The following is a 12,681-nucleotide window of genomic DNA, read 5'->3' on the forward strand; positions in this document are numbered from 1 at the left end:
GCAAATACTCATATAGAGACACAATCTGAACAAACATGATAAACGTGATCCAATATCAGACACTCACAAAGCAAACCATCAGTCTTTAAAAGCATAAAAGTGAAAGAAGGCCACAGACAAGAGAACGAAAGACAGAAATAAAAGAGAATAGGTCTGTTTTATCATCTAAAACATTCAAAGCAGATGACTGGAATATTATTTCTAATACATTTCAACCTTCACACTCAGGTCAGAGAAACCCTACAAACTAACAGAACCTGATCACTGCAGAAAAATAATTTGAATACAAATATGAAAGCTTGAAAAACAATACTCACAGTGAAACAGCAATCTGTAAATTCAAAAATGAAATCCAGATCCAGTCCCAGTGTGCTGGTTCTGCTCCTCAGTAACTCCACCTCTTTGTCATGCACTCATCCCTCTCTCCTTTATAGACTGACATTCGTCCAGGTCCAGGTCTCTGGGAGTATGTTCATATTACTCAGGAGATTTTCCTTACCCTGCAGCATCCCCTTCCCCCAGAGTCACTCCAGCAGCTCTAGAGTTATGCAGAGACCTCCAGACCTCCTCTATATATTCATATATATATATATATATATATATATATATATATGAATCTTAATTACTGCACAATTTAGGGCATTTTTTATATAATATCCTTAAAATATAGCAGTCATTATGGGGACATGCAAATTGGCTTGATATTCTTTTTAAAAACGAACAACTACATGTAAAATTTATGGTTTATTCCATAAGTTCTTTTGCATTACACAAAACTGAGAGAATTATATATATATATATAAATAAACACTGCTATATTTTAATTGATTATATAGTAAGTGTAAAAAAAACATATTAACCCTATATTTTGCATTTGCAATTGAGATTAAAACAAACTTTCAGTTATTCAGAGTAAATGCAAAATTTACAATACATTAAAAACGATGTATTGTAATGAGCAAATTTTTGGGAAAAAAAGGTGCAAATATTTTTACATTCCCTGTACAAAAATGCACTCATATTTGCTAGTTAAAGATGCTGTTAAATCAATTTTGCTTTGACTCTGTAACATGAATGCAACAGGATCGACATAAAGCACATTCAGAAAAATTGGCAGGATTGGTGCACTAAAACTGAGTGATACCACCTGAATTTACTAAATTATCCATTCAAATCATAAGAACATGAACTTTAAACTTACTGCAATGTGGAAAGAAAGAAGCAAAGAAGTTTCCTGAGAGTGACCCATTTAAATGTCTGATTGCTGAACTCCTTACAGATCACTGTAATAACCAGTTTGAGAATAATGAACATATAGGTCAATAAAAAACTACCTAAAATCAATATAATTTAAAATATACATAATATAACTATACTAACACTGAAGAAAAATGATGCACTTCACCTTTAAGATCAGAAACAAAGGAAAGAATGAAAAAAGTCAGCAGCTCACGCTCCTTGATTAAAAAAAAAAGAACAAATCTTTATTTGTCATTTGGTCCAACAGAACCTGAGATTGCAAATGAACCGTACAGATTTTAAACTTTTATACTTTTTTGTTTTTGTCAAAGAATCAATAAAATATTCTACATATTATATACTCCTGGCCTACAGAGATCTGTATAATTACGGCGAGTACTTCTGATGGGATTGTGCAGAGGGGAACAGCGCTGTACACTTTACAAAAGAAAGACAGAACGTGTGTGTGTGTGTGTGTGTGTGTGTGTGTGTGTGTATGACGTCACATGATCAGACCGACACACACCAACAGAGGGAGACACTGACCAACACAAGAAAACACAGGAGACGCTCAGTGCACAAATAAAGTCCAACACACATGATCAACCTGCTGATCAAAACATTCCCACGAGTCTCGCTCAGCAGCTTCTCTTGTGCTTCTTTACTAAAACACAACATAAATAAATTAAAAGATGGTTCCCACATGCATCTTCAAACACATAAACCCCTCACGGCCGGTGAATTACCACACACAGCTTTCCACTCAAATCAAGTATCGCCATTTGTCGTTACATTACCCATGATACAGAACATGTGAGCACAGAGCAGGCTGCTGATTGGCTGTCAGAATGGCATTAAACCTAAATCTCACAAAACATGTCGAGAACGTGGCACATTTCACCCCATGATCAGGAAGAATAAAGATATAGGTTGCTTAAGGAAATTAAACCTGTATTTTGGGCCTTTAAGATATCCTGGATTGTGACAATTACACACAATTTTACCCCAAATCCAGACAATTAAAAAAAAAAACACATTACAGAAATCTGGAAAAAACACTGATATATTTAAATTCTAATTATATTAAAAATATATATATAAACATAGCAACATTTGTTGTACTGCCTAAACGTGGTTTAAAAAAAACGAAGTATTTTTTTTTTACTTTTAACATAATACAGTAAAATACTGTATTCACGTAATAAGAATCAAGTGAAGATAATCCTAAATAACAAAAATTATAAAAGTAAAAATTAAAATGAAATGTCCAGAAGACTTATAGTAATATGAATTTGAGGGGAAAATTAAACAAATATAATTGAAACAGTAATAATAATAATAATAACAATATTAAAATAGTAATTATTATTTGTATTATTATAAAACTGTAATGTCCAGGAGTCTTACAGTAATGTGAATAGGAGGGAAAAATGTGTTTAAAAATGTGTCTAATATAATTGAAACTGTAGTAGTAATAATAACAATAATAATGGTCCCAAAAACAGGCTCAATTTTGCCTTTTTAAAACAAATTTTTTTCCCTTTTAATTATGGTGAATTATAAAACGGATAGTTCCGGTGCTTGATTCTGATTGGTTGAGCCACGTTCGAAGCTGTTGTAAATTACTCTACAAAGTAACATACACCTTTGTTTACGTTTGTCTGTTGCTCAACAACCACTTTGTTGGAACCACAACCGTTTCTGAGGAACAACATTGTTTCGTGGAAGAATACTGTTTTTATTTATATCATTACACCTTATTTGCTCTGTTTTATTTTGTGAAACCGTACTACGTATATGGAATAACCGCTTTATAAAAGCAATAAGCCCCGTGAAGCCGTGGTTTACAGTGATTTTATAACAGCTGTTATAAATTCACTGTAAACCACGGCTTCTTTGGGCTTATTGCTTTAATAATTCATGTTAAATATTTTGGTGAGATTCGCCGTCTGACTGAACGCATGTAAAAGAAACGGGAAAGTACAGTCGGGTGACCGGAGACGTGCGGCGGACTCCAGGATGGATGTGAATGAAGCTCATCATGTTCTTGCGCAGAGCGAGTGTGTTTGCAGTGGGCGGGGCTTGGCTCAGCAAGCAGACATGTGATTGGCTCAGTAGTTCCACCCAGACCCTCTCAGTGCCTGCGTGTGTGTTCATCATCACGGGCCTGAACTGGTCTATGTCGTTTCATGAAGGGAGAGTGTGTCTATGTGTGTGTGTGTGTGTGTAAGCGTGTGTCAAAGCGGCCGCGGCCTGTGCAGTCCGTCAGTGTCTGGCGTGAGCTGGGGCGAGTGTGTGGCTTTACTAGATGTCCAGTCGCCCAGAGACGCCTGCGCTGCTTTCCTATGGGCCAGTCTGTGCGTGATGGAGAATCCGGCGTTCCCCTCCAGCTGGGACAGGACCACCAGCACCTGCCTGCAACACGTGAGCGAATACATGCGCGTTAATGCATCACACCGCTGCTCTGTTAGGGAAAACCTACATAGAAAGCACTTTTTAGGCAAGCATGAAGACTTTCCAAAAGGTGAGCAGCAACATTATAAAGCATTCAATTATACTTTCTTTACCAAATTGTAAGGTAGTCAATCCTAAAATGCACTGCAATGCTCTCACTGAAAAAAATCATTTATCCAAGATGGTGGATAACCAGAGAAATTCATATTATAAATATATCTTTCACTCAGTGGTGACAAGTACAAAAATATGGACTAAATACAGATAAAAATTTTTTGAATAAATAATAAAGTAATATTATAAAATATATTTATTTACTGCTAACACCAAAGTCAACTAAAGTCAACTGTGAGTCGAAGGGAAAATGTGCTTAATTGCTATAAAAACATCAAATATAATAATAATAATAATAATAATAATAGGCTTTATTTTCTTTTTTATAAACAATTTATGGTGGATGCTTTGAGAGAAATTTACATCATAAACTTATATTAAATGTTGGAGAAGTATGCAAAAAATTAGAACTGAATACAGATATAAATAATTAATAGGAGGGGGCATGTATATATATATATATTTTTTTATTTTTTTTTGTATTTATTGTACGTAATATTTTATATATATATTTGTATGTATGTATGCCTCAAGTTGTCAACAAAAAAAATGTTTTAATAAATTAAAATGCATATTAAAATTTATGCTAGATGACTTTATACACTATTTTTACTTTTTTGTTTGAATTAATCTTTGTTAATTATTTTAATGAATGAGTTTTCATCATCTTTTTAAATGAATAATTGTGTTAAAATGGCATAAGCAGCACTGTTAGGGTTGATAGGGCATGTGAATGAGTGGAGTGTGATTCAGCTATGAATACCTCTGAGGTGAAATTGTCATGTGGCTCTGGGTGTGAACAAACCTTAAATAAAACCCTTCAGGCACTAACAGGACTATCATTCACAATCACACGGCGAGTTTCCATCTGGAGCCGGAGGAACAACGGCCTGCTCTTGTTCCCGCTGCTGTCAGACGCTTCAGGAGATGAGTTTACCTGTGCAGCGGCGGCACGCTGTCGATGGTCTTCAGGCTGCTGCGGGTCGACACCACATTGAAGCTGTCGGTACAGTCACATGACACATGGAGGTAGTACTTCGGGTGACGGTTCTCCACGACGACGATGAGCCCCGCCCACCCGTGAGTCAGGTAGTAACATGTCATTCCTTCCCGACCCTGAAAAACACATGAGATCAACAAATCACATCATAAAACCGCCATCCTTGTTGTTTGCATCCGTAATTATTATGGACCTTTTCCACATTTCTGGGTTTCTCAGAAGCGGAAGTCATCATAGTTGATTGTAGTGAATGGGAAATGACATCAAATACTTTTTTTTTCTTCATTCCCATTCACTCAAATAGCAAAAGAAAAACTCCATGATAATGTTTTCACAACTTTTGAAAAGAGGAAAAAAATAGAGAGAGCTTGACAGCGGTAGTCAGAAGAGAAAACAAAGTCAAATTTACCTTCACTCTTACAGACGCTTTTGTAATTTGATGCAAAGGTATACTATATATTTATGATTATATTATGTAACAAAAGTGTATTATATTTACATATATACAAAATTGATTTTATATTCATATAATTTATATATGTTCATTTTATATAAATTATATTAAAAACCTATAGATAACTTTGTTAATTATATATGTTATTATTAATAATATTATTGCAAACTAATTTGATTATGACTATATAATAAAATGATATTATAATAAATATATATATATATATATATTTTTTTTTTTTTATTATCCAGTTATTCAGGAATTATTCAGTTATTAATTCCTATTATTAAAAAAGTTTGAAATGACAAAATCTCAATAAATTACATGAAATCATATACATATATAAAGTTAACCCGTTTTTCCCTCATATAGCCATTTTATTCATCATAGCAGTCTCACAAATTAAAAACCATACACTGCAAAAAATGCTTTTCTAGCTTAGATCTTTTGTCTTGTTTCCAGCCAAAATATCTAAAAATTCTTAAATCAAAAAGGATTTTCTAGACAAGTAAAAATTATTGTCTGGAAACAAGACAAAAGATCTAAGCTAGAAAAGCATTTTTTGCAGTGTACATATATTTACATATTCATCTAGATGCATTGGAGAAATTATTCTGAAAGTGAAAGTGAAGTGACATGTGGCCAAGTATGGTGACCCATACTCGGAATTAGTGCTCTGCATTTATCCATCCTAAGTGCACACACACAGCAGTGAACACACACACACCGTGAACACACACCCGGAGCAGTGGGCAGCCATTTTTGCTGCGGCGCCCGGGGAGCAGTTGGGGGTTCGGTGCCTTGCTCAAGGGCACCTCAGTCGTGGTATTGAAGGTGGGAGAGAGAGCTGTACATTCACCCCCCCCCCCTACAATCCCTGCCGGTACGGGACTCGAACCCACAACCTTTGGGTTACGAGTCTGACTCTAACCATTAGGCCACGACTTCCCACTCTCTTTGAATCCTAAAGCCCCATTCACACCAAGAATGATAACTATAAAGATAACAATATTTGCATCCACACCAGCAGATGATATCATCTGTTTATTCTAAGCGCACGTGCGTCTGCCGCTTTAAATTCTCGAGCTAGTTATAGCAGGATAGATTCTGATTGGCTGTCAATGTTTGTATCGTTCATCAGCTGGAAAAAATCGTTCTGGAAGTGATTCCAACGATATCGTTAGTAACATGTCATTCCTTCCCGACCCTGAAAAACACATGAGATCAACAAATCACATCATAAAACCGCCATCCTTGTTGTTTGCATCCGTAATTATTATGGACCTTTTCCACATTTCTGGGTTTCTCAGAAGCGGAAGTCATCATAGTTGATTGTAGTGAATGGGAAATGACATCAAATACTTTTTTTTTCTTCATTCCCATTCACTCAAATAGCAAAAGAAAAACTCCATGATAATGTTTTCACAACTTTTGAAAAGAGGAAAAAAATAGAGAGAGCTTGACAGCGGTAGTCAGAAGAGAAAACAAAGTCAAATTTACCTTCACTCTTACAGACGCTTTTGTAATTTGATGCAAAGGTATACTATATATTTATGATTATATTATGTAACAAAAGTGTATTATATTTACATATATACAAAATTGATTTTATATTCATATAATTTATATATGTTCATTTTATATAAATTATATTAAAAACCTATAGATAACTTTGTTAATTATATATGTTATTATTAATAATATTATTGCAAACTAATTTGATTATGACTATATAATAAAATGATATTATAATAAATATATATATATATATATATTTTTTTTTTTTTATTATCCAGTTATTCAGGAATTATTCAGTTATTAATTCCTATTATTAAAAAAGTTTGAAAGACAAAAGATCTAAGCTAGAAAAGCATTTTTTGCAGTGTACATATATTTACATATTCATCTAGATGCATTGGAGAAATTATTCTGAAAGTGAAAGTGAAGTGACATGTGGCCAAGTATGGTGACCCATACTCGGAATTAGTGCTCTGCATTTATCCATCCTAAGTGCACACACACAGCAGTGAACACACACACACCGTGAACACACACCCGGAGCAGTGGGCAGCCATTTTTGCTGCGGCGCCCGGGGAGCAGTTGGGGGTTCGGTGCCTTGCTCAAGGGCACCTCAGTCGTGGTATTGAAGGTGGGAGAGAGAGCTGTACATTCACTCCCCCCACCTACAATCCCTGCCGGTATGAGACTCGAACCCACAACCTTTGGGTTACGAGTCCGACTCTCTAACCACGGCCACAACTTCTGAAAGTTCTTCATGCGGTGGGTGTGAGTGTGTTGCAGTACCTCATGTCTCTCTCCCTTGTTCTCCGTCAGCAGGATGATGGCGTCGGCGAGTGTGGTGGATGTGGCCTCCACCTGCTCCACCATCACCTGTCTGGAGCTGTAGATGGCCAAGATGTACCCTGGGAAATCCTGACTGGGTCTGCGAGCGTTGGTGGGGCTGGAGACTGCAAAAACACACAAACGTGCTTTCTAAATCTCATGCAAAATGAGTCCTGCTTACTCTCCAGAGTGCGTTTAGTAAGCAATAAGGTACGAGAGGCCTGTATTGTGAACAGGTCACGGCTGAAGGGCGTTGTTCGGCACGACGCGAAACCCTTCAGCCATGACTTACTCTCGAGGCATGCCTCGAGTGCCTTATTGCTTTTAGGAAACGGCTATCACACAAAACAACTATTAAAGCCAAAAATGTATGCATTGATTTGTTAAGTAAATTCATTAAATTCTATCCTTCCACTAAAAAATAGTCCCTGACAGTGACAGTAAACGGCAAGAGAATGTTCTGATGTAACAAGCCTCATCTTATGAAGCTCAAATAAAAACAGAGAACAGGAACTGTTCTCATCTCACTTTTTAAACACCATATATGATCTTTTCTCACATACACACACATACATCTGCTTATCTCTCAGCATGAGAAAACACCTGTTTTCCAGTTTAAAACATTGCAAGCGTCATTAAAGTCTAAATTCATACAGTACCATACCTCAAAAAGAAATCTAATAAATACAGTATAAAATTCCCTCCACACTTGTGTAAACGGCAGGCTTCCACACAGACATACGCTTATCAATGTTTCTCCCATACGAGAAGAGTTTCTTTAACGGCGGGTTAAAGGTGAATGATGCAACATAAGGCCAGCAGGGGTCGCTCATAATTCATCACATAAATAACAAACAATTAATTTTGCTGAAATACATAACACCGTTCTGGCGCTATATTGATTGTTTATGTTGCTGCAGTGATACACAGAACCGTTGGTGCTTTATCGTGAATATAAAACAGCTGCTGACCAATCAGAATCAAGGACTGAAACTAACTGTTTTATAATTGTATTGACCCTTCGCAAAGACCCGCCCCCTTAGTTACACTTGCTACGTCCGACAAACCATGGCGCTCTCACGCCACACATCATGTTCTCACGCAGTGAAAAATACATCGCGGAGCAAAGAGGAAACTGAAAACTGAGACAGAGCAGGTTACTTTGGGTATGAAACAGTCTCAGCTTTCAGAATTTTGTCTTTATTTTTTTGAAATTCAAATGAATAGCATTTTGTGGCTCTTTAATGTGTGGTGACAGATCGCTGTAGCGCCTCAGTTCTCATCATCTCTTCCTCTTTACTAGTTATAGCACAAAATAAACATGAATGAACATCAGAATGGATCTTGTTTCAGCCACGGAAAGACGTCAGAACACACCGCTTTTCAAGTTAATCTACTCTCCTGTCTGGTTTGTTTGTCAGACAGAATTCCAGATTCAGTGTTATGATTGGTCAGATCGCCTGTCAATCAAACTCCCGGCGAAGGGTCAATCAAGCGTGTGTTTGTGTACCTGGTGTTGAAGCGTCCGTCAGGTCCATCTGCCAGTGGTTGAAGGCACAGCAGACCACCGCGTACTCTCCCGGCTCCAGCATCACATCACATCCTACAAACTTCTTCACCGCGCGCTTGCTGTGAGCCAGCAGACGTCCCAGGACCAGCCTATTCCCGTTACCGAACGAGGCCCGGAAGACCATGATGCACAGATCCAACAGGTGACTGTCGGCCGTGTCTGAACGCCTGGAGCAATGGCACAGAATTGATGTTGTTGTTGTTTTATGGTTAATATTTCATGCCTCATTCTTTATTTATTTTGCTGTTATTTACCTGCTGCCCTCCTGGAAGAGGGCGAACTCCACCGCGGTTCTCTCCAGGACCGTGAGGGCGGTTACAGTCACCGGTTTACTCGCCCGGCAGGGCAAGCAGCCCTGCAGACGAACTTCCTGCCAATCAGGATGAATCTTGCAGATATCCACCGAATCAAAATACCTGCACGCACAAGATTAAATAAGGTTTTTTTCTGTTGCAGTTATTTAACTAGATCTAATGATAGACTGATATGTCGGTCAGACGGATGATTGTGTATTTTGGCCAATTTGAACATCAGTTGATAACAATACCCAATTGGAATTACTTGAATTCATTTTTAAATAAATATAATTATTTTGTCATTTACAACCATTAAAGAATATGAATAAAAGATCAAATTAATGATTTAAATGTAATAAAATTGTTAAAATATATATTTTTTCAAAATTAGATCTCATTTGCTATTATTAAATATATATTAATTAATATTGTTAATAAAAATTGTGTAAAATGTCTTTAATATTGTTTACATTGAACTCATATAAAAAATTGAAAATGTATATCATAATAAACTAAGTGAATTGTAATGTAATGTTTGTAAGAAATATGGTGTAAAATAAGTCATTTTTAAAAATGTATGTAGATATTGTTTGTATTTATTATGGATTTAACAAATTTAATACATTTGTAATAAATATGATTTAAAATAAGTCTTTTTTTGTTTTCAAATGTATGTAGATCTCATTTGGCATCACTAATACATACAATTAAAATGTTAAGAATTTTTTATAAATTTCATGTAAAATGTGTCTTTCATGTCATTAAATAATGTTTATATATAATATAAAATGAATTCATTTTAATATAATGTTCTTAAATAGAATTTATTTACTTTATTTTTTTACAAGCTTTAATATTTTTTATTAAAATTGTGTAAAATTTATTTTTATGTAGATTTTAATATAATATTTTTTAATAAATAAGTTGTAAATATGTCTTGTTTTTTCCAAGTTCGCCTAATTTGCTCATATGTAATAAAAAAAACAACAACAGAATTTGTATATAATACATATAATACATAATACATACATACATAATACATATAATACAAAATAATATACAGCACATTTACATCACATTTGTCAAATTTAAGTAGATCTCTCGCATCATTAAATAATGTTTCTAGAATTTAAATTTCATTAATTTTAATATATTCTTTAAACAGAATTTTCAGAAAACAGCACAATATTTTTATATTAAAATGGTGTGAAATGTGTTTATGTAGATCTCACTTTCCATCATTAATAATATGCATATACATTCATTAGAATTGAATATAATAATTTTAATTAAATATGGTGTCCTCATTTTTCTCCAAGTTTATTTAGATCTAATTACTAATATATGTATAATAAAAAAAACAAAAAAATGAGTAATACAAAAATAGAAAGCAAATAAACAGGCCATCAGCCTCCTGCACATTCATATCACTTCTGAAAGACTTCTGTCCACTAACGAGGTGCTCTTTATTTATGGAAAGCTCTGATGAAGCTCATCTCAGATTAAAGGTCAATTTAGCACCGATGAAGCACTTAATGACTCACTTAATGAAGTCTCCGTATTCCATCCAGAAGACGCCTTCGCTGCTGCCGTGAGCCATGAGCTCGTGACGCAGGTGCTGCGGCCAGTCGGCCCACTCGTCTGACCACGAGCCGTTCCAGGAGAACCGGCCCCAGGGGTTCCTCAAACGCAGCAGCCTGAACACAAAAGCCACCGTCCTTTACCAGAACCGCTCAAGATTTACAGCTCTGGCCTGCTTTTATTGTTCTGTCACAATGAGTGCACGCGTCACTCACGATTTAAAAACAACCCACCTCCTCATGCATGCCATCATATGACCTCAGAAAACATCTATGGACTACTTTTTTGTTCTTTGCATGACAGCATGAATCATCTTCATTATATGCAATGCAGCAGGTGTGTAACAGTACACAAAAATGACAAGTCACGGTTCGGTACGCTTTCAGGAACAGCAACTAAACATAAAACAGTGGTTTACCGAACAAATTGTGGCTCTGTCTTTAAATAAATTCGATTAAAAAAAAAAAATCTACCTCTGCTAATGCTGTAAATGATATAGGAGCCGTATAACTTGCATATTACTATAATATTAAAGGTTACAATTAACAAAGAAATCCAAACTATTAAATTCAATTGCTATTTATTTTTAGATATAATAATCAGCACTGAAATAAAAAAATTGTATGCAAATGTAAATTACACATAAGGCAGTTTTTACATTAACTTATAAATCTAGAAAATTATGTTTCTACGCCAGTGTGTTGTTGAAATATAATCATAACTTGTTTTAATGACAGTTACCTTAACTAACAGGTTAAATAAATATATTGAATATATAGGCTAATATAGTGCATATATTTAGCAAATGAGCTAAATGTAATGCTACGTGATACGGTTTACAAGCGGTTTTAATGACATCTTTACACAGTTGAAACACGTGATTGATTTGTCGTGAAACATTAAAGTGTGCCAAAACAGCATTTAAAGCTTGAACTTCCTGATAAAACAGACACAATATGAAAGATGAGACTTTGTTTCTTGTTGAAAGTCACTAAACACAAAGCTTACTGTTATATTATAATATCTAATGAAGTTTTATTCACTGAAACAGCATAGACTAAATAATCGATCTTGGGATTTAAGAATCGGTATTGTTTTGTTAAAATGAGGATATATAAAACTAGAAGTTTCAAATGAACTTCTGCATACGCAGTGGTTAAAACAACACTGTGTAAGACCCGTACTGAACGTTTTCAGTATGAATACGTGTAACATCACACCCCTAAAAACAGTGATCTTTTGTGTCGTATGGGTGAAGAAACTCTGTTTTGACAGTATGCATGCTGTGAACGTGTCTGACCTGTAGCCCTGAACATCCCTGACGTCCAGTATGGAGTAGGCATGTCGTGGGCGGAGCCCCAGAGACTCATATACAGCATCATCCACCTTCATGTTCCCGCCACCACAGGACGCCCCCATCAGAAAGCTGAGACACACACAGACAACGATCACAAACCCAAACATCGTAACTCACTTCACAGTTACACCAGTGTAGAACAGAGGTGTTTTAGTATCACTGATACATAATTATCATTTTTTATTAATTTTAGTTATTTTAGTTGTAGTTGTTTTAGTAGAGAAATGATACTTTGGCAACTAACTGAAATAAAATACATATATAACATATATA

The 12,681-nt window shown here is 35.4% G+C and overlaps 1 protein-coding gene across 2 annotated transcripts in view; it reads right to left on the reverse strand.

Annotated features, from left to right (window-relative positions):
• Nucleotides 1-3,107: 3,107 nt before the first annotated feature.
• Nucleotides 3,108-12,681, reverse strand: part of LOC107677277 (calpain-15-like) — a 30,851-nt gene continuing 21,277 nt past the window's right edge. For both annotated transcript variants that reach the window (XM_016472125.1, XM_016472124.1), the window contains 7 exons: nt 12,352-12,477; nt 11,015-11,167; nt 9,429-9,590; nt 9,115-9,341; nt 7,566-7,729; nt 4,745-4,923; nt 3,108-3,654 (listed from right to left, as the gene is read on the reverse strand). In XM_016472125.1, the coding sequence (XP_016327611.1) occupies nt 3,477-3,654; nt 4,745-4,923; nt 7,566-7,729; nt 9,115-9,341; nt 9,429-9,590; nt 11,015-11,167; nt 12,352-12,477 (1,189 nt within the window). In that variant the 3' untranslated portion in view covers nt 3,108-3,476. The remainder of the gene's footprint in view (nt 3,655-4,744; nt 4,924-7,565; nt 7,730-9,114; nt 9,342-9,428; nt 9,591-11,014; nt 11,168-12,351; nt 12,478-12,681) is intronic.

Source organism: Sinocyclocheilus anshuiensis, unplaced genomic scaffold (genome assembly GCF_001515605.1).
Source record: "Sinocyclocheilus anshuiensis isolate Anshui unplaced genomic scaffold, SAMN03320099.WGS_v1.1 scaffold392, whole genome shotgun sequence".
NCBI lineage: Eukaryota > Metazoa > Chordata > Actinopteri > Cypriniformes > Cyprinidae > Sinocyclocheilus > Sinocyclocheilus anshuiensis.